The sequence below is a fragment of the Phocoena phocoena genome, chromosome 1 (genome assembly GCF_963924675.1).
Source record: "Phocoena phocoena chromosome 1, mPhoPho1.1, whole genome shotgun sequence".
Lineage (NCBI taxonomy): Eukaryota > Metazoa > Chordata > Mammalia > Artiodactyla > Phocoenidae > Phocoena > Phocoena phocoena.
In genome coordinates, this window is record NC_089219.1 from 39,724,406 (window position 1) to 39,748,880 (window position 24,475).

Consider the following 24,475-nt stretch of genomic DNA (forward strand, 5'->3'; position numbering starts at 1 on the left):
TCTCCAGTTGTTGAGACACGATGCCGACAGCTCCTTACAGGTGATCAGGCTTCTAGCTGCAGAATAAAATCCAGGTGGGGGGGCCTGGTCTAGCCTGGCAGGTAGTGGGTCCCAGCCAGGGTTTAGAGCAGTGGGAGTGTTCTGGAGAGCCTCCCAAAGCCCCGTGCAGGAGGAGGTCCAGCTTAGACATCAGGAGACTGTGCTCAAGTCTCGCTCCGACACACACTTGCCTTGGACAGAGACTGGAACTCGCTGAGCCTCAGTTTTCTCACATGAAAAATAGGACTGTAACTTGCTTTCCATGAAAACAGAAGTAACGCTTTCTGATCTCAGAGCCTACACTTTTAGCTGTGCTACCACATCCCATCAAACATAAACACCAATGTCCTTTGTCTGAGGTTTGAACTCAGCCCGAATTCTCCAACCCCATCTCTGGTTCCAGACAGAAAACTGGAGGCTGGAAGAACCTGAAATGGAACGTCACACACCTTGAAGTATTGGCTTCCAGGGCTCTGGGGTCAGAGAGCTGTCTGTGCTAGCAACCCCCTAGTCATCACACTATATTCTAAGACTTGTGTAAAGACAGATCATGAGGTCCTCAAGAGGGATTGGATCTGGTTTCTCTCTGAATATCCGGTGCTTTCTGCGCACACAGCAGGTGTCTGCTGGATGCTTCTTGAGGGAATTGTGAGGAAGGAGCCCAAGCTCTACTATTTCCCAGAAGCCCTGGGGCAAGATGATGAAGCGGAAAGAGCAACCTTGTAGCTGGCAACCTTGGGTGCCCATCTCAGCCCTGCCATAACTCACTCTGTGGCCTGGGAAAACTTGCTTCTCAGAGCCTCTGTTCCCTCAATCGTGAAGTGGGGATAATGCCTCTTATTCCCAAGTACCACGCAGGGCTAGTAGGTGAAGATAGTAAGAGAAGGGTGTGCCATTTAGACTATAAAGTGTGGCATGGTTGGGACTCCTAATGTCCCCCCAGCATCCATTCTTCTCTGTTAATGAGTAAAAAAGCCAGAATCTTGACAGGGCACAGGCCACCCCAAATAATGATAGCATTTCCTGTCTTTCCCTGTAGCTATGTGTGATCACATGACTAAGTTCTGGGCAAAAGGATATTAGCAGAAGTGTTGTGTGACATTTCCAGGAAATGTTCACTGGAATATAGAGGCAATGGTTGGAATACAGAGGCAATGGCTGGAATTCCATTTTAAACAATGAGATGGAAGATGGTAGAAGAGCAAGAAAAAAGGAGTTGAGGTCTCTTAAAAAATTATGAACCACCTTACCGGTCCTGTTTTGTGTATCTCTAGACATGAACGTGAAAAAAACTTTCTTATTTAAGCAACTTTTAAGTTGCATGTATATCACAGCCAAACTTAACCCTAGCTGATATATGTGGTGTGGCTAGTGACAACTGGCATGGTTTTGAGTTTTTGAGTTTATGAAGAGCTTGCATGGGAAAAGAAGAAACTGATGTAATATGCATTCATTCGTTTATTTGATGAAAATGTAATGAGGATCTACGGTGTGCCAGGCCCTGTGCCATGTGCTAGAGACAGAAGTGAACCCGATAAAGCCCCTGCTTTCCAGGAGTCCCCCACTAGCAGGGGGAACATACAAGCAATTATAGCACAGTTGGTAGGAGTTATAATGGAGGGGGGACAGGGCAACCGTGGGTACCAAGTAACCCAGAATCCAGGAAAGGACATGGCGGGGGCGGGGGCGGGGACGGGCCGGTGGAAGGAGCATGAGCCCAGGTCCCAGGCTCTGCTTCCAGTTGCTAATCCCAGGATCCTCTGAATCTCCTTGACCTGTTTCTCGCGTGAGGTGGCAGAGAACTCACCGCCTGTTTAGTCTCTCCCCAGCAAGATCCGGACGCTCGCTGGTGAGCGCTCCAGAGCCTTGCTTGCGTGGCTGCAGGCTTTGCTTTCTTAGGAGGACGTGACAAGGTGGGTGGCAGTGGCTCAGGCATGAAGCCATCCCCCGACCCCACTTGGGGCCTCTTGGGGCTCTGGAATTTGTCAGGACCAAGGACGTCTCCAGGGGCCTGACCGCTCTAGGTGAACACCAGGGTCCCACAGAGCCATCTCGCCACACAGAGCACAGTGCCAGCAACAGCGCTCGTGACAGAGCAGCCCTGCGCTGGCCGAGGGCTCTGTGCCTCGCACACACTCCTCAGGCTTTATACCTCAGGGTGCTTCTGCAAGGTGAACTTCGTTATCCCCTCTCCACATACAAGGACACGGAGGCTGAGAGCACAACTCATGAGTACCAGGGCCGGGCAGGGTCCAGGGGTGCCTGGCCTAAAGCTATGGACCTGAGCCCTCACTGTTCTCCCACTTTTCAATCACAGCTCCAGCTGGATCCCACTTCCCCCAGGACTCTTAGAACCGAAAGGCTAGAGGAGACCAGGCCAATAATTTCCTTTGTAGCACTTCAGCGCTCCAAGATCATTACAAGCGATTCCAGACATCTCATTTCACAGGTGAGGAAAGGCACTCGCAGTGATGTGTGCCACGTGCACCCATGCATTAGGGGTCACCAACGTGGGTGGCAGAAGCAAAGCTCTCTGGCTCCCGGGCCACACCTGTTTCCTCTGCGCCACTGCTGCCTTCTGCCACTCGGGCTCTGCTGTTTGCTCTTGGATTGAGCCCTGGTTCCTCATAAAAGTGACGTCTGCAGAGAAGACAGCCGATGTCAGGCGCTCACCACCCTCCCGCGGTCCTTTCCCCAAATCCTCGGGGAGCCTCCAGGCTGCTCGGGGTCTTAGCTCACAGGGACCCATCAGAGCCACTGCCACCCTAGCTGTGGACACAGCCAGGAACAGCCCAATGTGGTCAGTGCTGTGAAGGGGAGCACATGGCCCCCAGCCTGGGCACCAGGAAAGGCAGCAAGGAGCAGCCAGAGGAGAGGAGGGGAGGCAAGAAATGATCTTTTGGTCAGTGGCCCCCCAGCAGCAGCAGGAAGGGCAAGGGCAGTGCAGCCAGGCCTTAAACACCCTAGTCTCGTGTGCCGGAGCAGGAACGCTCTGTGCAGCCTCCCGACGGGTGCTGTCCAGCTTCCATGCTCCAGACCTTGGCCTAACCCTCTGCTGGTGTCACTCCCCCTTTTGAGATGTCCCCAGCCTAGACCATTGTTTTCCTTAAGTCACCAGGCCCTTGGACACACATAAAATTCTGCCATAGCCCCTCTGACACTCTTCTCTCTTGGCTTCACTAGAGGGTGAAAGGGACCGCCTCCTCACCCTGCAGATGGGGAAGAAGAGGGGTCGCCAGGTCACTCCAACAACTTTTTGTAAAGCAATCGCCACGGGGATCTAGTGCAGTTCTAAGAAAGTTTCGGCTGGTCCAAGGAGTGTCCTCCAGCCAAAAATACCCGTTATGTGAGCCACATGTCCTGCAGGAAGGGGCATGCACGGCATCAGCTGGGCTCAGTCACTGGCCGAGAGCAGCCAGGCAACAAAGATTTCAGGGCGAGTGTTCAATACCTATGGGGTCAGCTGGGGCAGCAGGGGCCCTGGGCTTAGCCATTGCAACGGCGTCTGTGGCATGGCTCCCTGAGTGTCCTGACTCACTTTTAGAATTGGGGTAAGGGTACTAGGCACCTGTTATATTGTCCTCACCCATTCGACCTCAGCCAAAACTGAGACAGAAAATGTCCCGGGCTTCCCTGGTGACGCAGTGGTTGAGAGTCCGCCTGCCGATGCAGGGGACATGGGTTCGTGCCCCGGTCCGGGAAGATCCCACATGCCGCGGAGCGGCTGGGCCCGTGAGCCATGGCCGCTGAGCCTGCGCGTCCGGAGCCTGTGCTCCGCAACGGGAGAGGCCACAACAGTGAGAGGCCCGCGTACCACAAAAAAAAAAAAAAAAGAAACCCCGACTCCAGGCCCAGCTCTGCCTTTACTTCCCTGTATCCCTCTCTTCCCTGGGCCTCAGTTTCTCCTCCACACAAGCAGGAGCTCGAGTGCCTTGACTCTGAAGTCCCTCCCAGTCCAGGCTGCCAGGACTCTGCTCCTTTCCTTCTCTCCCTCCTGTTCCTGCTCCTCTCTGGGATGGGAGCGTGCACGCGTGCACGTGTACATGTGCATGTGTGTGTGAGCGTGCAACTGTGTGTGTAGTGGGGTCAGGGAAAGGGAGGGAGGCCTGCAGAAGACGGAGCTGGCAGTAAGGGGAAAAGGCAGGCCAGGACTTTATGTGCCAATGGGGCTCAGTGCTTTTTCATTGGCCAGGCTGTTTAATCATTAGTGGAAAGGAATGAAACCAGGAGCGCCTCAAAGTCCAGCCTGGTGGTGACTGACTAGTAGATGAGCGTGGAGCTGGCAGCAATGGGACCTGGAGCTTCGGGAAATGGGGTCAGCACTGCGACAGTTCCGCGCTCAGCACCGGGTCCTGGAGGCAGCCTGCATGCCTACGACATCGCGGTCCTGGTCGTCTACTTTGTCTTTGTCATTGGCGTGGGGATCTGGGTGAGTAGCTCGGAGGTTGGGGGTGGGCAGGGGAGGCAAAGACAGGCTCTCTTCGATGGCTGGTCATGGAGCTGGGGGCAGGGGTGGGCAGAAGAAAGGCGTATCCAGGAAGAACAGGGGCTGATGTGGAAGGACCTTAAGGGATCATCCTCTCCAACCCCTCCCTTTTAGAGATGGGCTACTGAGGCCCAGAGAGGGGTGTGACCTGCCAGAGCTCACACAGCGAGTCCCCATCTCCCGCCCGACTCCCTGTCCCTGTGCATCTTCTCCTTTGGCCCCATGCATCCCTGGCCTCCCCGCATCCCATTCCTGCCCTCTTCCACATGCCAGCATCCCCAGCTATGCGAATGCTTGACTCCTGGACCCACCACACCTTCCACCAGATGGTGCCTTGGCAAGGAGCCGTGCTTTCTAAAGGAGCTGGGCTGCGCTCCTGGCTGGGAGCCAGGCAGATCCCAACATGCTTCTGTTCTCCACTGCTCACCAGAGCCTCAATGCCCTGGACGGGCGCCAGGCTTGGAGGTCGGGGAGCTCTGAGTTCAGATGTCAACTCCAACAGGTAGGGCCGCATGGCCCTGGGACCATACGGAGCCTTAGTTTTCTTATCTGGACAATGAGAGTATAAAGGTCTATGAGATAAAGCGGCCCTGACCATTTAGGGGCATGACACATTTAAGGAGCTGGCACAGCGCCCAGCACACAGCCTGCAGCAATAAATGACCGCCGTTATCTCTGCAGCATTCGAGGGAAATGCCAGCGCCTCAGACTCCACTGTGAGGTACAGAGTGATCTGAGCCCCAGGTGGTCACTTATGAGGCTGTGGCAAGGTCAAGAACCATCTCTGGCCTCAGTCTCCCCATCTGTAAAGTGGGATGAACTGTCCCTGCTTCCCAGGGTGTGTGAGGAAGAGATGGGCAAACAGAGTCTCGCTGGCTCCCGGGAGGTGGACAACCATGAGAAGCAGAAACTCCCCTGTGACTCTGGACAAGTTGCTTCCCATTAGGGGACCTCCATTTCCTCACCTGTAACGTAAACTATTTCTGTTCATCTGTCCTCCCCAAGGACCAGAGGTGGCACAGGAAAGTCCAAGCAAAGGCTTGACAAGCAGCGAGCCCTGCACACCAGTCATGCCCTAGTGACTAATCTGTCACTTTCTCTTGGGGGAAGAGAAGCTTCTTTCAACTTCCCTCTCCCTTCCCCTCCTTCAGGTATTTCTCTTGTCTGCAGACCCAATCAGATGCCTGGCTTCAGCATCCAATAAGGGCTTTAACTCGCTGCCCTGTACTCACCCCCTGCATCCGAGAGAAAGTTCTTTCATTCCTCACCCCCTTTCAGTCTTCAGAGTAATTCCTCAAATAGGCCACTACTGACCACCTCCCAGTGCAGGAGAGGGTTTGCTCCAGGGTCATGGGTGGACCTCAGTGGTGGTGTGGTCTGACATCAGGCTGAAGCAGGAGACACCCCCCAGAAGAGTCCTGCCTCTGTCTGGGACCCGAGTGCTTTGCAACCTCCCAGTTCCCCGAGTGGGAGTCCGGCTGGGCGGAGGGGACAAGGCAGTCTCCCTGCCACGGTAGCCTGAGGATGAGACCCCAACTCATTTCCTGAAGCAACGTTTGGACAGGGACGGGGGAGCAGGATAGGACACGAGAGTGACAATGGCAATGATCTGTGCACATGGACAGCACCGTACATCCATGAGGGCGATTCACTCACACACACACACCCCATTAGCTCCTTTGTTCTTCACACCAGCCCTGGGTGATGAGCAGGGAGGCCCAGAGAGGGTAGCTGACGCCCCCAAAGCCACGTAGCTGAAAGATGGCGAACGCTTCAGCCGCAGTTCCCACCCTCTGTGTTCCCACAGTGCCTGCCTCGAGGGGCAGGGAATCTGGGGCAGAGGGCAGAGCCTGGGGGAGGCTCGGGAAATCCTCACTCTTGCCATTTCCTTTCCAGTCGTCCATCCGTGCCAGCCGAGGGACCATTGGCGGCTACTTCCTGGCGGGAAGGTCCATAAGCTGGTGGCCAGTGAGTCGACCCTCCTCCCGCCCCTCCCCCCATCTCCCAGCTCCCACCTCACCTACTCCTGCCTGGACCAAGGCTACAGCCCCCAAGGGGGTTCCTGGCTCTGGGCTCCTTCTCTCTGGTCCAGAGGCACCAGGCAACCTGAGAGAACTTGCAAACCCACAGCTGGGACCTGCATGCCCTGGGCGCCTCCTAAGTGTGGGTCCCACGCCGGACACTGGACCTACAGAGCCCACGCAGAGTGTTCCCGTCCCAGAGGAGCTCAAGGCTGGGCGGGGCAGACAGACTCATAAACAACCTGATGGCTGCCGAGCTGGAGGGCAGCATGGGGCCTGTGAATGTCTGGGGGAGGCCTCTAACCTCCAGACAGTGGAAGTGGGATTAAGAAAGCTTTTCTTGGGAAAGTGACACATAAATACTGAAGAGCAGTTAAGTGAGGGAAATCCTAGAGGTAAAATCCCACCCCCACAGGACCTGATCTTTTGAATCCCAGTCCTGCCCCTCAGGCCTCCCCACTTGTTCCTTTTGGTCCTCAAAGCTAACTTCCTCTTCCTGAAATAGGACAGAGGGAGGTGAGGCCTGCTTCCAAACTAACAGCGGAGTCCTCAGCCCCAGGGGCCCCTGAAGCTGGCACAAGCCCAGGCACGCACACCTCACACGTGGTATGTGTGTGCACACACGCACCCACACACCACCGGCCCTCTGCACATCCCTGTCTTTGTTCTCGCCACCCTCGCTGCCCACCGCTGGCGACAGACTCACCAAAGAGCAGAGGAACCCAGGAAGCCTGCAGGGTTCTCTGGAAGGTTCAGGTGTCTGGGACAGGGAGAGGTGAGGACAAAAGTAGCATGACAGGGCTTCCCTGGTGGCGCAGTGGTTGAGAGTCCGCCTGCCGATGCAGGGGACACGGGTTCGTGCCCCGGTCCGGGAAGATCCCACATGCTGCGGAGCAGCTGGGCCCGTGAGCCATGGCCGCTGAGCCTGCGCGTCCGGAGCCTGTGCTCTGCAACGGGAGAGGCCACAACAGTGAGAGGCCCACGTACTGCAAAAAAAAAAAAAAAAAAAAAAAGGAGCATGACAGAATCCCCAGGGATGCGGGGGGCTGTGGACCTGGCAGCCCACAGGGATGAGGACAGGGTCGCTGGTTCCATCAGACACCTCTCATCAGAAGAATGAAAACCCCTTGGAGGCCTTTCTGATCATCTTGTCCCCCCACCCCACCCCCAAATCACAGCCCTGGAAACGAGTCATTGGGAGGCACAGAATTGGGACAGGTCAGGTCTCCTCTGGTCCATCCAGGAGAACCAGTAGGGGGCCGGCCTGGACGGTCAGTCCTGTGGAGAGCAGAGCTCTGGGGTGTGAGGAAACCCGAGTCCTCCGAGCAGGAGAGGGTGCCCCAGAGATGGTGATGGAGCGGGACGTGGGCCTGTGCACGTGGGAAAGAGGATGTGATGGTGCCCTCGTCAGGGGGACGGGGCTGTGAGCTGAGCCGCCTACACTGAGAGCAGCTTCAGCCCAAGGCCGGGGCAAAACCAGCGGCAGGTAAGGGACTCTCAGTCCCACTGCCCCGCTGGGACGTGTGCGTCTGGTGTCTGTGATGATCGTCCAATAGCTTTGCGCGCTTCCCTACTCAGCCAGTCCTGAGAGGTGCCTCGTTCCCCTCCCTGTGGCCCGAGGGGAGTGTGGTTGGGGGCTGACAGCATCCCCGTCTCAGAGGGGCCCGTGGGGTCCCCTGCCGACCTTGTTGATGGCTCCTTGAGTGATGCACTGGGAGCCCTGGGCAGAGTCCTCGAGAGCAGCCTGGGGAGCCTTTTCTCCCACAGTAGGAGGCCCAGTGCTCTCTGCTGTGACTGAGTGATCCAGCCCAGCCTGCGGCATCCCCAGGACCCCCTAAGAGAGGGAGGGAGTGTGTGTGTGTGCGTGTTGTGTGCACGCGGGGGCGGAGGGGTGGCTGAAAAGTCCGCAGGGACAGCAGCCCGATCGTTATCTCTGTGCCTTTGCACTGTGCCGCCTCGTCTCTGAACGTCCCGGCGCTTTTCCCTTCTTCTCACTTTCTACTGCCCAGCTCCACAATTTTATTAAGGTGACACAGGGTACAAGACAGGCTCTTCCCCTCCAGCTCCCACCTAACAACAACAGATAACACTAATGAAGGCTTACTGAGACCTAGCACCCATCAAGCAGTGATTACAGGAGGCAGATGGCCAGCGTCGCAATCCTCGTTTCGACTCTCACTTACCAGTTCTGGAACTTGAGCGAGTTATTTGCCGGTGCCTCAGTTTCCCCGAGCAGAATGGGGATAATGGCAGAACCTTCCTCATGGGGTTGTCGTGAGGAGTTGGTGAGTTAATATATTTAGAACAGAAGCAGGCACTTGGCCATGCCGTTCAAGTACTGATGGCTGTGACTGTGGACATCGTCTATCTAACTGGCATTGCCTCCTGTTGCCTCAGAGTAGTTAGCTGCCTCCTGGAGAAAAATTAACTGGGGGGGTGGCCTGGGCTGTGCTCAACCCCGTGGCTCCTCCCACTGCCTGGCCCTGCCCTGGGACCTGCCGGAACGGGGTGGCAGAGGGCCTCCCCCATCCCTCTCGTGGGGGACTCCCCTTCTCCCTTCAGCTTCCTTCTCTCTGGAGGCCCTTAGATCCATGGCCCCAGAGCAGAGCTTTATCCTCCCTACATGGATGCTGCTTCCCATGGCTTTTGTTCTTTTCCACTTTGCCTCTCCCTCACTGGGTGGCCTGGAGCCAGTGACTTCATTTCTCCTAACATTAACTCCTTCCTCTGTAAAGTGGAAAGATTAATACCCACCCCTCCAAATATCTGTGGAGATTAAGTGTATTAGTGCCTATAAAATGCCTAGCACATTGCCTGGTATACAGTAAGTGCCTAATAAATAGCAGTTCCATTCCTCTTCTCATTGCTCCCCCACTGCATCTCCTCCCTCTGATCTCACGTTCCCTGAGTTCAGGTTCTGCTCTCTCTCTGCCTCTTTCCTGGATCCTGAAGCCCATAGTCCTGACTACAGATCGATTCAAATGAAAGCTGACCTCTGACCCTTGGCCCCACTTGTGCCTTGCAGATTGGAGCATCTCTGATGTCCAGCAATGTGGGCAGCGGTCTGTTCATCGGCCTGGCTGGGACAGGGGCCGCTGGAGGCCTTGCTGTGGGTGGCTTTGAGTGGAATGTAAGGAAGTTGGCCTGGAGGATTCTCATGGATAAAGGGGGTCTTAACCCACCCCACCCCACCCCATCCCCAGCCTTAGTGCTAAGAGGAACCTCAGAGGTGCTTGGGGAAGATGCATGGTGAATCGAGAACCCATTTTACAGATGAGGAAACCAAAGCCTGGAGGACCTCATCAGAGGTCACACAGGACTGAGATCAGGCCTCTGGTCCCTTACCTCCCTGCCCAGGCCTCTCCTCTGCACAGATCACCCCTCCATCTGCATCTAGAACATGGATCCCTTTTTCTCCCCACCCTCCCAGGCAACCTGGCTGCTTCTGGCCCTCGGCTGGATCTTCGTCCCCGTGTACATCGCAGCCGGTGTGGTCACAATGCCGCAGTACCTGAAGAAGCGATTCGGGGGCCAGAGGATCCAGGTGTATACGTCTGTCCTTTCTCTCATCCTCTACATCTTCACCAAGATTTCAGTGAGTACCTGCTCCCGTGTGGTCATCATGTCTCTCTGAAAATGCTTCGGAGAGGGCACAGCTTGTTGCTGGATGGATAGATGGATGGATGGATGAATGCCTGGATGGTTAGAAGAGGAAGGATAATAGAAAGGAAGGATAAATCCACACCCCTGGGCTTCCCTGGTGGCTCAGTGGCTGGGAGTCCACCTGCCGATGCAGGGGACACGGGTTCGTGCCCCGGTCCGGGAAGATCCCACATGCCGTGGAGCGGCTGGGCCCGTGAGCCATGGTCGCTGAGCCTGCGCGTCCGGAACCTGTGCTCCGCAATGGGAGAGGCCACAAAAGTGAGAGGCCCACGTACCCCACCCCCCCAAAAAAAAAATCCACACCCCTTCCTCACATGCTCCCCTTCAGCAGTAGGGTAATTAGAGATGAATGTTAAATGTTTGTTGAGTGAATGAGAGTCCCTCTATCCAAAGAAGTCACAATCTAGAATTCGTTCACTCATTTATCTTCCCATTAATTAAGGCTTCATTCAGCACGGAGCATTAATTGCCTAGAATGTTACCATTAGAAAGGGCCTATTCTTCCTCTGTTGACCTAAACTCAGAAGACAAACCCAGGTCAAACGATTTGCCCAGGTCCACACAGAGCACTAGCTCTGGGGCTGGAACTAACGTTTGGGTTCTGTGGCCCAGCTGAGGCCTCCTGAGGCTTTGTCACGTAGTAGCCCTTGTCATGGGTCACAAAACACTCATGTAAAGGGACCAGCAAGCATGCCCTGAAGGGAACTGAAGCATTCAGGTTTGCCAGGTCCAGGGCTGGAAATTACAGCCTCTTGTTCCATCAATGCTTGTAAATAACCCTAAATCAGCTCAGGCAAAGGCTGCGACCCCAAGTCCTCCAATAAACCCAAACATGTGGGTATCCAGGACCTGTGTCATCTGCACTGGGGCGCCTGCCCGTCAGGTCAGCTGCGGGCCCATCTGGCAGCTGAGTGGGTCAGTGCTCCTTCAGGGAGCCGTCAGGGACCCCCTAGGTTCCCACCTTCTCCCCCACCCCCCGACCCCAGCTCCTGTCTCACTTCCTCAGTGTGCCACTTCACCCCTTCCCCGCCAGCACACGACCTTGGCAGTGCTGCCAGATCACATGGTTCTCAGGCTCAGAGTTGTCCACGGTGCTCCTCAGCTTTACAGTCTCCACGGCTCCTCGGTGTTTGTAGGCCAAGCCCATCCTCCTGAGCACGGCACGTAAGGCTCATCTTCATCACACCATGAGGGCCAACAGCACCTGGTATCGCTGAGCAGGAAGGTGACGTACACTGGTGACCACACAGAGGGCCTTGGGTGACCTGGACTCCTGGGTCGCTGTCTCTGCAGACTGACATCTTCTCTGGAGCCCTCTTCATCCAGATGGCTTTGGGCTGGAACCTTTACCTCTCCACTGTGATCCTGCTGGTGGTGACGGCCGTCTATACCATCACAGGTAGGGCCGAGGGGAGGTCACGTCGGGTGCAGGTGCCAGGAGCAGAGACAGGGACAGGTGGAGAGGGAAGCGCCGGATTACAGGGACACAGAGGTCCAGGGAGGACGGAGTGAAAACTGACCGGGAGGGTGAGAAAGAGAAACTGGAGGGAACAAAGAGAGAGGCAGACAGACATGCAGAGTCAGAGGAAAAGGCGGAAAGACTCAGTGCATCACAGACACTGTGCACGTGGGAAAGAGAAAAGGGGAGACAGGAAGGGCAGAAACAGGAGGAAACAGAGCCATCCCGAGAGAGAGCCAGGGAAGGAGATACAGAGGAAGACCGACAGCAGGGAATAGGGTGGAGGTTGGGGGACTGTGACCCGGGCTAGAGTCACCACGGGCTACTCCAGACAAGAGCCACAAGCATGCCTTCTCCCGTCTCCTGCAGAGCCCCTCACAGAGGCCTGGGCTCCCGGGACACAGGCTCCGGCAGACTTCCTCCTGGCTGAGGTGGCCTGGAAAGATGGGGGAGTTTAAATGGGCATTGGGGTGGGGAGGGAGGCAGGCCTCCCGGTGGAGCTAACAGCACAGGAAAGGAAAAGACTTGGGATATTACCAAACAACAGCCAGAGGCCGTCGGGACAGAAGGAGAGGGACCTGAGGGCCTGTGGCTGTACCAGCCTCCGCCTTCTGGGCGGGCCCATGGAGCACGAGGGGCGGGGAAGGCAGTGGCCAGAGCCCATCCGCTGAGGGCTCCATGTGTTCTCTGGTCTCCCCAGTGCGGCCCAGCACAGGGCGGGCACCCTGAGAGGAACCCCTGCTAGTGCTGATGACCCCTCTCCTTGGGTCCCCAGGGGGCCTCACGGCCGTGATCTACACAGACACTCTGCAGACGGTGATCATGGTGGGGGGAGCCCTGGTCCTCATGTTTCTGGGTAAGGAAGAGTCCTGAATACATCCCACCCTCCCCTGTCAACTCCTCTCTGATCTCTCTCTGGCTGTCACCACCACGGTCTGGTCAGAACTTGGCAGAGCACAGAGCCATGTTCCGGCTCCAGGCCAGGGCACCCAACAGCAGGGTTCTCTCTACTCCACAGCAGGGCTCTTGAGCCTGAGTGCCACTCCTCCTCTCATTCCCAAGTCCCATACGAGTTCAGAGCTCAGGGGTCCCACACACGACTGGGATCCAGCGAGCTGGGGCATGCGACAGACCCAGTGGGGCCTCAGGGCTGTTTCACTCGCAGTGGTCTCTCCCTGCAGGCTTTCAAGAGGTGGGCTGGTACCCAGGCCTGGAGCAGAGGTACAGGCAGGCCATCCCTAATGTCACAGTCCCCAACACCACCTGTCACCTCCCCCGGCCCGACGCCTTCCACATGCTCCGGGACCCTGTGAGCGGGGACATCCCTTGGCCAGGCCTCATTTTCGGGCTCACGGTGCTGGCCACGTGGTGCTGGTGCACCGACCAGGTGATGCCCTAACCAAGCTTGGCCCAGCCCACCACAAACTGGGGTGGCTCCTGTGGGCAAACTGGGCATGTGGATGCACAGAGGGCTGGGACTGGTTCGGGAACATGTATGGGGCACCGTCCCCACGCTGGGGCTCGCAGGAGCCGAGCGGAACCCGAGCAGGCCCGACTGGCGCTCCTGCGCGGCTGTCTTTTCAGGTCATTGTGCAGAGGTCTCTCTCCGCCAAGAGTCTGTCCCACGCCAAGGGGGGCTCCGTGCTGGGGGGCTACCTGAAGATCCTTCCCATGTTCTTTATCGTCATGCCTGGCATGATCAGCCGGGCCCTGTACCCAGGTAAGAGCTAGTCTCCCTCCGGGCAAAGTTGGCCCAGAGCAAGGGCCACACGCTTTCTATTAAGAACACATAGTAAGGGCTTCCCTGGCTGCGCAGTGGTCAAGAATCCGCCTGCCAATGCAGGGGACACGGGTTCGAGCCCTGGTCTGGGAAGACCCCACATGCCACCGAGCAACTAAGCCCGTGCGCCACAATTACTGAGCCCGTGAGCCACAGCTACTGAGCCCGCATGCCACAACTACTGAAGCCCATGCGCCTAGAGCCCGTGCTCCGCAACAGGAGAAGCCACCACAACGAGAAGCTCATGCACCGCAACGAAGATTAGCCCCTGCTCACCTGCAACTAAAAAGAAAGCCTGCGCGCAGCAACGAAGACCCAACGCAGCCAAAACTAACTAAATAAATAAATTTATATATAAAAAAAGAACACATAGTAAGTTCGTTAGGCTTTGTGGGCCAAACATACAGTATGTGTATCAGTAGAAGAAATTTGTATCTGAATGTCATTTTAACATCCTGCTTTCTCTCTATAAAGGAAAGACCAATTGAGGCATTCATGGTGCCTTGCAAGGATATTTGCCTTTTATTAAGATATAAGGCCTAAAACCCAGAGGGGTCCATCAGGTTTTGCAGGGTAGTATGAGGTTGAGAAGTCTACCAGACACTCCGAAATCCCAGGACCCAACCTCCACCTGCCCTTTGACCCTCTAGACGCTGACTCCCACCACTCACCCGTGAACACTTTCCTATCGGGTCAGAAAGCAGGTACTGGGCCAGCCAGAGAAGGCACGGCATGGTTTAGCTCTGACTGCCATCACTTCTTCTGCAGATGAAGTGGGCTGCGTGGACCCTGACATCTGCCAAAGAATCTGCGGGGCCCGCGTGGGATGCTCCAACATTGCCTACCCCAAGCTGGTCATGGCGCTCATGCCCATGGGTAAGTCCCATCCCCCATACCACACTGCACACCAGCTTTCCAGCCCAAGAGGGATCGCATTAGGATGGTCGTAGATGGGAAGAGAGAATGAAAACATTCACCTCCGCACCCCCGTTCCTAATACACACACACACACACACACACACACACACACGCCCTTCACAAGCATCTGTAGGGCACTACTCTGTACCCTGGCTCTGGACATACAGAGATTAAAGGCAGGCCCCTGCTCTCGAGCTCAACGCAGTCTGCAGGTACCCAAGCAGAAGGCACGATACAGTGGGACCAGCGTGGGGACTCGGTGGGGCTGAGGGAGCCCTAAGGAGGCACCTGACCCACTTTGGAGGAATGTGGAGGAAGGTTTCCCAGAGGAGAGGAAATGGAGCTGAGTGCCGGGGAACATCTTAGGCAGACAAAGGCGGAGGGGCGTGGGGAATGTCGTTCCGGGGATGAGGGCCCGTATGTGCAAAGGCCCAGGTATGAGAGAGTGTCAAGTCTGAACTGAAAGTCGCCAGCGTGGGCTCAGATGCAGCAGGAATGAAGACCACCTTCGTGGGGAGCACTTGGTGGCCATGCCCCACTGTGCAGAGTGACCTTTACTCTGAGGGCAGTGGAGGGTCACTGGGGGTTTCAGGCCAGCGTGCATGATGGATGTGTGCTTTAGAAGGATCACTCTGCATGGTGCATTCAGCTTAGGGGGAGGCAGGGAGATAGATCCTGAGGGATTTTCAGTGGTCACGGCAGTAGTGGTGGCTTGGACCAGGTCAGTGTCTTTAGGGATGGGCAGAAAGGGTTTAGATGATATTTGTGAGATAGAATTGGCAGGACTTAATGACTGATTGTGTTTGAGGGACAAGAAAGACAGAGGGATCCAAACAGGGCTTGCAGGTCTTGAGTTTACAGTGATATTGAGACTGGGGACATAGAAAGAAAGGCAGGTTTATGGAGGGAAATTGAGCTATTCCCTCCCTCCAGTGGAACAAGAAATGAATCAAAGAAATAGTGGAGATGGTGGTGGAGGCCCAGTTATGACAGAGCAGCCACAGAGGGACTGGCTGAGGGAGGTGGGGTAGGAGGGAGGCAGAGGAAGGGGTCCAGAATAACTTGGAGGTGTCTTGTTAGAGACCAGAAACATATCATTAACCAAAGGAAGAAGCAGGGGCCCCAGAGGAAGATGTTGGCCTAGATTTGGGACACTTTGAGTCATCCAGGGAGCCATGCAGGAGGTGGTTAAATATTTGGACTGAGGGGAAAGAGGACTGAGGTGGGGCTGGCCAGGGAGTTGTGTTTCTAGATGCTTCCTGATCAGAATCATAGAGACTTGAGATACCAGTGGGCCCCACCCTCCCTTGTTACAGGTTGAAAACAGGCCCAGAAAGGGTCAGAACTAGTCCAAAGATCACACAGCTAGTTCCTTGCAGAACCAGGAAACAAACCCATGGCTTCTGCCTGTGGAAAACAGTATGGAGGTTTCTCAAAAAACTAAAAGTATAACTACCATAAGACCCAGCAATGCCACTCCTTTGAGTATATATATTAAAAAAAAAAAACCAAAAACACTAATTCAAAAAGATACACGCACCCCAATGTTTATAGCAGCACTATTTATAATTGCCAAGATATGGAAGTAACCTAAGTGTCCGTCAACAGATGAATGGATAAAGATGGTGTATATATACACAATGGAACATTACTCAGCCATAAAAAGAATGAAATTTTGCTATTTGCAGCAACGTGGACGGACTTGGAGGGCATTATGTTAAATGAAATAAGTCAGACAGAGAAAGACAAATACTATATAATATCACTTATATGTGGACTCTAAAAAACCCAACAAACTAGTGAATATTACAAAAAAAGAAGCAGACTCAGATATAGGGAAGGAACTAGTGGTTCCTGGAGGGGGAGGACATTGGGGTGGGGGACTGAGAGGCACAAATTATTGGGTGTAAGATAGGCTCAGAGATGTACTGTAGAAAATGGGGAATATGGCCAACGTGTTGTAGTAACTGAAAATGGAAAGTAGCCTTTAAAATTTGTATTAAAAATTAAAATAAATAAATAATTAATTAAAATAAAACCTTCAAAAAGTTCCAGGGATTCTGCCTCCCAAGCTGGGGCTTTAGCCTGGTATCATAGCATCATTGAAAAAGGTTCAAAACACTGAAAAAAAACACTCAATAATTAATAGTCATCCTCCTCCCTACCAGGGCCCACTAACCAAGTGTCTTCAAGGTTTAAAACCCAGACCGAGATGTCCAGTCTGCAGAGAACCTTAAAGATCAGCTAGTCTCACATCCCTTAATAGTGCAGATGAGGAAACTGAGGCTCAGGGAGGACAGATGACTCAGCCAAGGCCACAGGGGGAGGCAGAGGTAGAGTGTGGCCAGAACCCGGCCTCTAGAGCTATGGGTCTCCAGGATTCCTGGTTGGGCACCTCATTCAACACCGTCCCCAGCCCTGATTCTGCTGGATGCTGGCAGCCTCCATGGTTGCTGGCAGAGCTGGCCTTAACGGGCCAGCTGCCCACAGAGACCTCATCTCTCCCCAGGTCTGCGGGGCCTGATGATCGCAGTGATCATGGCCGCCCTCATGAGCTCACTCACCTCCATCTTCAACAGCAGCAGTACCCTGTTTGCCATTGACGTGTGGCAACACTTCCGCAGACAGGCAACAGAGCAGGAGCTGATGGTCGTGGGCAGGTGCGCTGGCCCATCCTTCCGGAGCACCCCCTTCCTGTAGGCAAAACCCCTCTGCCCTCTCCTCCCTGCCCTGGGTTACCCGAAGGAGATGCAGTTGGGTCTGGGCCCTGCACTGGCAGTCAGAGCCCCTGGTTCCTTGCGCCAACTTTCTACAGGACCTCAGGTGAGTTCCTCCCCAGCTCTGGACCACTCCCCTCCCTCCAGAATAAGGAGAAAAAAAAATCTCTTCCCTGCCTGTTCAATTTTATCTTGGAACTGATCAAGAGGGTAAATGAGAGAAGCTGACAAAGCATTGACTCAATGAAAGAGGAACTGTATAGATGGAAAGAAGTTAGCAAGCAGCTCACCCCCAATGTCTTCCAGACCAGCTCTGGATGTCATCCCCGGATAACAGAAAGACTCCTTCAGTCTCACCCCGAGCACGCATCCTGCATCATACCTTTGTGCTGCTGACACAGGGGCGACTTATATGGTCCTGCCCTGAGGGTGCACACAGTTTAATGAGAAAATCAGAAACATGTAATGCAGTGAGGGGCCCGCATCGATGGAGGTGTTCATAGGAAGGTTGTCTCCAAAGGATGCAGGGCTTTGAACACTCAGCTGAAAATTTTGAACTTTATCTCATAGGTATTCATTTCATGCCTTTCAAAATATAACTTGGTGGCTATTTTTTCTTTTTCTCCCTGGGTTGGGCATTTATAGTTTGCACAAAGTTAAGAGGCCCTTTCTGAAATCTTTGCTTCATAATTTAAGGCTCTGTAACTCAGGTTTCTGGACTAACGTGTTCATTCTCTACTTGAGTTTAGATAACTTGCTCTTTTCCATCTCCCTGCCTTTGCATTCACTGTTCCTTGCATCACAATGCCTTCTGCCCACGGCTGCCATGGATCCCTACGGCCCGCTCATCTGTGCCTCCCAGCCCTATGCACAGGGACTGACCATCAAAGGATCTGAGCGCAGGACAGATTGTACAAAGAGGTGGGGGCTAAGAGGGGAGTGAACGGCAGGTAGCTCCTGCAGTTTAGCTGCTGCTCTAGTGTGGCCTGAGAGAGAGAAAATGGGAGGGAAAGGAGAGAAGAGGACGGGTGTGCAGAATCCTTTTATCTCTTTGCTCACCTGCCAAGTCTTACTGCACCTGATTGCATCAGTCAGTGAGGTTTGGGCACCATCTCCTGGCAATATGCATCATTGCACCCAACACACCCAAGAAAAGTTTTTCAACCAGGGCCCATTTACTCAGGTGGGTGGTGAAGGGGAAATGAATGGATTTCTTTCCGAAAGCAGATGGGCTACACACTTTCAAAGGGATTTTTAAAATTTGGGGTTTTTTGGATTCTGTAATTCTGATATTCTGGGATTTTAAGAGTCTGACTTTCTGGAATCTTTGCATTTGTGATCCTGTCTTCTCTGATTCAGCGACCACGCGTTCCCCTCCTTTCTCCCTTCCTGGTTCCCGTACATCACCTTCACCTGCCCCCCTGCCATGCCGCTCTGAGCGCCCTTCACAGTGCCCTTTTCTCTCCTGGCAGAGTGTTTGTGGTGTTCCTCGTCGTCATCAGCATCCTCTGGGTCCCCATCATCCAAAGCTCCAACAGCGGGCAGCTCTTCGACTACATCCAGTCTGTCACCAGCTACCTGGCCCCACCCATCACTGCCCTCTTCCTGCTGGCCATCTTCTGCAAGAGGGTCACAGAGCCTGTGAGTGCAGCAGTGCACCTGTCTCTCCCAGAACACCAGAGGGTCAGGAGAGCTAGTCGGTCCATAACCTGGACTTGCCCCCTCCAGGCTTCCGTCTCCCCAGCCATAGCATCAGGTCTAGATTTCTTCATTCACTCAGCAAACATTAATCAATCCCACTAGGGAGGCTCCAGGGATGCAATGGTTTACAAAGTTCACATAGGTCTGCCATCACTGGGCCAGCGGGAGGAAAGAGGCTTCGATATGCAATAAGAGCAAAGTGTGATAGCGGCCATGAGAGCAAAGAGCAGGAACACATAACCTATGGGACGCCTGGGAGGGGGGGTCACAAAGGGACTTGTGAGCTGAGATCTGAAGGATTAATGGGAGAGGAAAGAGTCTTCCCGACATGAGGAACAGTGTGTGTAAAAGCCCAAGCAGACGGGAAGCTCTCTAACACGGTAGGGCTCTACATGTCGGCAAAATAACAGCAAAGAGGATGATGAAACAAGGTGTGAGCTTACAGGGGTGCCTGCACATGTGCCACTTATGAAACTGCACGGAAATGTAACAGACCCTGGGAGGTACCAGGAGGGTAACCTTGGTCACTCCCCAGGTTAGCCTAGAAAAGACAGGCCCAAATTGCTGGCTGTACCTTGGGGAGGCAAGGAGCATCATGGACGTGATTGTACAGGGGCCGCGTGAGAGCCCAGGGTCATCGTAAGGGAGATCATAGAAGCCCCTCCCCCAGTGGGGTAGTTAAGCCAGGCCTCTGCTGGGTCTACTGTTTGCAGAGCTCGAGTCCCCCTGCTGATAACCAGACTGCACGGCAGGACTCGGTTGAATTCTGGAGGTTTCTATTCATTCCAGAATTTTTGAAAATATAAGCCTCCTTATACTTGGGGAACAGGTAGAGGTTAGGGTCCAACGGTGCTACAGAGAAGATATAGGACGTGCCAGAGCTTTTCTTTAAAAATAAAAAAGGAGGAGTTCTAATTCTGCTTTCTGATTTATCATAACAGAAAGCTGGGGAGGAAGATCCTGGCTTTCCCTGCTGATTACAAAAGCAAATTCCATTCTAGTTGAATATTAAGCACCTACCCTAAGTACTTATTAATTTGCTTATCATTGCACGTGAGTGAGGTCGAGTCACTGCTTCAGTCATTGTTCTGCCGCGGAGCCTAGTCTGACTCTGGAACCCGTGCCTTTTCCAATAAACTGCTCTGCCTGCCTTTAGGTTAAGACAAAGCCTCGGCATTCACGGGGAACTTACTCAGGCAGATTGCGAACGCGGTGACAAACCAAACCGTGGCTTTTAGCTTCCTAGGGTTTCCCCGCTGGATCCCACCCCTGGACTGCCCTCTCTCCGCAGGGAGCCTTTTGGGGCCTCATATTTGGCCTGGTGGTGGGGCTTCTGCGCATGACCCTGGAGTTCTCGTACCCAGCCCCAGCCTGTGGGGAGGCAGACCCGAGGCCGGCCGTGCTGAAAGACTTCCACTACCTCTACTTTGCACTCCTCCTCTGTGGGCTCACGGCCATCGTCATCGTCACTGTCAGCCTCTGCACAGCCCCCATCCCCGAGGAAAAGGCAAGTGGAGTGTTCAGAACGAGGCCCGCCCCCAAGTGTTCCCCTACCCACGGTGCCTGGACTTCCACCATCGACTCTTACTCTGCTGAGTTGAGATCACAGATGGCTGGGGACGGTGAGCTCCTTGGGCTGTTAATTCCCAAGTGAAAAGTAATTCATTCAATTGGAAAATGACTCAGCGGGCACCTACTCTGTGCCAGGCACTGTACTGGGCTTACAAAGATGAATGGTCCCTGCCAGCAGCTGCCCGTGGGGAGCAGGGGTGGGGGGGCGGGGAGGAAGACCCCAACACCAGCAGTTACTCTCCCAAGAGAAGGTACAGAAGGCCCAAGCTCAAAGGGCACAGCCGAGGGCAGAGGAGAGGTAGTCACCCCTGGGGGGGGGGGAGGCTGCCCGACAATGTCACTTGAGTTGGACCTTGAAGAAACAGGTTTATGAGAAAAGAAACAGTCTAGCAGAGTAAGAGCTCGATTTGAGGCCCTCACCGCTCCCACGCTGAAGGATTTACCGGTCCTCAGACACTGATGCTCAGTCTTTTGAAAGCTTTTTGCTTTAGAGCAGAAGGGTATGACTTCGCTCAGGCTGCCATAACAAAGTACAACAGGGTGAGTGGCTTAAATGACAGGAATTTATTTCCTCGCAGGTCTGGAGGCCAGGAGTCAAGGGGTTGGTCAGGTTGCTTCCTCTGAGGCCTCTCTCCTTAGCTCATAGATGGCCATCTTCTCTCTGTCTTCACGTGGTCTTTCCCCTGTGCCTGTCTGTGTCCAAATCTCCTCTTCTAAGGGCACCAGTCATATTAGTGTCCTTAGGGCCCACTCATCAGACCTCATTTAACCTTAATCACCTCTTTAAAGACCCTCTCCCCAAATACAGTTGCACTCTGAAGTGGGGGATGGGTAGGATTTCAACATATGAAATTGGGGGGAACAGTATTCAGCCCGTAAGAGAGCCCATGCCAGAAGTTGGTCCTTGGAACACTGGGTGGAAATAATCAATAACACTCCTTACCTTTAGAGTTCGCAAAATGACCTATACCCTTAGTGTCACGAATTCCTACAAACAAGCAGTGTATTCACAGGTGAACCAAGAGACTGACTTCCCCAGGGGCTCACCCCTGAAATGGTCTCCCCCCACCGCTTGATCCTTCAGCGTCCCCATTGTCTGCTGTCTCATTCCCACACTGAAGTCCTTCCCAGTTAAAAATCCCCTCCCTGGCTCCCGTTCTCCTCCAGGTACAATTGTCTCCCTCTCTGACCCTCAGCAGCAAACTTTGTGAAGAGTGGTGTCCATCGCCAGCCTCCACTTCCCCCTCATCTACTCCTCGACCCGCTGAGTCGGCCTGGTGTCCCAGTGCCCTCCGGCATTGCTCACACCAACATTCCCAACACCCTTGTTACTGGTCACTTCTCCATCTTCATCTCAAGCGAACTCTGAAGAGAACCAGACACTACTGCCCACATCCTGCCTCTTGGAGACCTCTCTTCTGCTCACTGTATATTTTTCTGCCCTTCTGGCTGCTCCTCTGTCATCTTCATGGGATTTTCTTCCTGCCCCTTAAATATCATTGTTCCGTAGGGATCTGTGGACGTCTCCGCTGTGAGGCCCTCCGGGCTCTTCAAGCTCCTGCTGTGTGTGTGTGTGTGTGTGTGTGTGTGTGTGTGTGTGTGAGAGAGAGAATGACCACACCCCCGCCCCCAGGCCTTCTCTCTCTCTCTCTCTCTCACTCCCGCCATCACCAAGCCCAGTCGTCCTTCTGCCGGCTCGAGCTCCATGAGGGGCCCCGCTACCCATCTGAAGGTCCAGGGCAGCCCTGAGAGCCACGGCGGCTGCTTCCAGTCAGTCACCACGGCCTGCAGATCTCACTCCTCAACCTTGGGGCTGCCCCCCACCCCGTGACCTCAAATGCTCATTTTTTCTGGTTCCACTTTTGCAACTGTCTCCAGGCTGGATCTCATCAGTTCACTCCAAGAGATCTTCCTAAAGCCCAGAACTGAGCCTCTTCCCTCTGCTTCCCGCGTGCGGTGACTCTCCACGGCCTACTAGCTTCACGTAGTCTCAGCTTCTCAGCCTGACCTCGGGAGCTGCTGCTGTGGGCCACCTGCCTCCCTGTGTCCGGCCTTGCTTCTCCCTGCCCGTGAGCTGCGGGAGGTCAGGGGCCCAGCTTGACCCGCGGTGTTTTCGGCCCCCGGCACGAGCCCTGTATGGAACAGGTGCAGGGAAATCAGATTTTCCAAGGGCGGGGCAGTCGGGCCTCAGAGGCAGGCCTCGTCCTCCAGCCCTGTGCTCCTTCCTTGTTCTCCTCGCTGCTCTGCCGGCCTCCCAGGAAGGGGTGTCCTCTCTTTCTACAGCCCGACTTCCTTCCAAAGGTCCCTGAGCCGAGGCTGTTTGCTCTCCTCCAGCTCGCTCGCCTGACGTGGTGGACACGGCACCGTCCTCACTCTGAGCTGAAGAGGGAGGCGCGGGAGAGCACAGCAGGGACAGCGGACGTGCCATCTGGGGAGGGTCCTACAGGGGCCGGAGGGACAGAGAACCCCAGGCACGGCCAGGAACAGCCTGCAGGTAGGCTGAGGGCACAATGGGGGGAGCAGTGGGGGTGTACACCAGGTCATGGGTCCCAAAGACCCCATCTGGGGGGTCACTGGGGATGGGGTCTCTAAGGGAGTCCCCCAAATATCACCCCTCCTCCCTTCCCAGATGGCTATTAAACGAGTAAGGCAGGTGAGAGCTGGTTTGGTTTATATCACTGTGAAGCGCGCTTCCTCACGCTGAGGCGCTCGGTCCTCAGGCGGGGCACGCACTCCGAACTGGGTTGAACTGTGTTCGTTATCCTCGCCCCTTAACACCCCTCTCCCTGCAACACGGGAATGCTTCCGCTAGATGACGGTGTGGGGGTTCAGCGTGGCGCCCCAGCTTACCGCCCAGCCTGCGGCTTGCACCCGGGCTAAGCTGACTGCTTCCCCTGCCTCTGCCCCCTTCCGCGCGCCTCATTCCTTTCTTGGGTTTCTCACCATCTCTGTCCCGGCCCTGCTCTCGCATCATCTCCTTTCTCCAGGCTCGCCCTGCCGCCCCCCTGCCTTCCTTCCCTCTGACTTCTGTCCCTCAGCCCCACGCAGGTCCCGGGGACAGCTGCTCTGGGGCTGGCTCTGCGGGCTGTCGTGGGCCCCGGAGCAAGCGCTGAGCCCCGCAGAGAAGGCCGCACTGGAGCAGAAACTGACCAGCATCGAGGAGGAGCCGCTCTGGAGAAGCGTCTGCAACATCAACGCCGTCCTCCTGCTGGCCGTCAACATCTTCCTCTGGGGCTATTTTGCGTGACTCTGCAGGCCTGGTATCACCCAAGGCAGGTTAAACACAGCCAGGCCTGGCCGGCCGGAGACAGGCTCCCTTCCCACCTCGCTGTCCACACTGAGCCCTCAGAGGCTGAGACTGCAGGAACCCCTAAAGAGCACCCCGTCCAGCCAGTACACTGAAGGGTGGAGCCAGGAGGCCCAGAGAGGGCGCTGGGTCTGCTCAGGCCACACAGCAGGACTCGCACTGGGTCGCCTGACTCCAACTCTTCTCCACTACAGTACCTTTCACTCCTACCTCAAAAACACTATTTCTGCCCTCTGGTGAGTCTGTCCAGGAGCTTTTACTCTACATGTGTCATGAGGTCAAAAAAGTGGAAGATACAAGAAAAAGAGTGGCAAGAAAGTTGCAAAAATCCTCATGCATCTTTGCTCACCCATTTCCCTTCCTTGTCCCCTTTCTCCCTCCTTTACTCTCTGGCTCCCAATCCCCGGTCACCTATTTCCAGCGAGAATCTCCCCAGGAAGGCCTTATACTTTCACTGGCGGCTCCGCACTGGTGGCTGTCAGACCCGAAGGAGCGAGGGACCAGGGACCAGGGTGGAGGGTAAACATGGTGGCAGATGGCATTTGGGCAGGGAGCTCTCCTTGACACCACTCAAATCTGCCTCTTCTTACCCTCACATCCAAACATGCATCAAGTCTCCAGCCTCGAGGAACTTAGAGGCCAGCTGGAAAGACATGACGTGTTGGAGACAAGAGGAGTCAAGACGGGCTGCTGGGTGCTATGAGCAAGCCCTGCAGAGGGGCAGCACGGACAGCCTAGGAGGCCCCACAGCTGCGCCTGTGCCCCCTCCCTCTGCCTGCCAGGCATCTGGCTACTCTGGAAAGCACCATGAC

General features: G+C 54.9%; 1 protein-coding gene across 2 annotated transcripts; it reads left to right on the forward strand.

Moving 5' to 3' along the window:
* Window positions 1–4,306: 4,306 nt before the first annotated feature.
* SLC5A9 (solute carrier family 5 member 9) lies at window positions 4,307–23,603 on the forward strand. Of its 2 annotated transcripts, XM_065895133.1 has the most exons (15): window positions 4,307–4,468; window positions 6,422–6,493; window positions 9,572–9,676; window positions 9,820–9,882; window positions 9,977–10,141; window positions 11,503–11,608; window positions 12,444–12,524; window positions 12,850–13,055; window positions 13,253–13,388; window positions 14,217–14,324; window positions 16,876–17,026; window positions 18,556–18,724; window positions 20,076–20,291; window positions 22,691–22,850; window positions 23,395–23,603. In XM_065895133.1, the coding sequence occupies exons 1-15, from the start codon at window positions 4,307–4,309 to the stop codon at window positions 23,601–23,603; spliced, it is 2,109 nt and encodes a 702-aa protein (XP_065751205.1). The 2 variants fall into 2 exon arrangements, with proteins under 2 accessions (XP_065751205.1, XP_065751207.1); XM_065895135.1 differs by lacking the exon at window positions 9,820–9,882.
* Window positions 23,604–24,475: the final 872 nt, after the last annotated feature.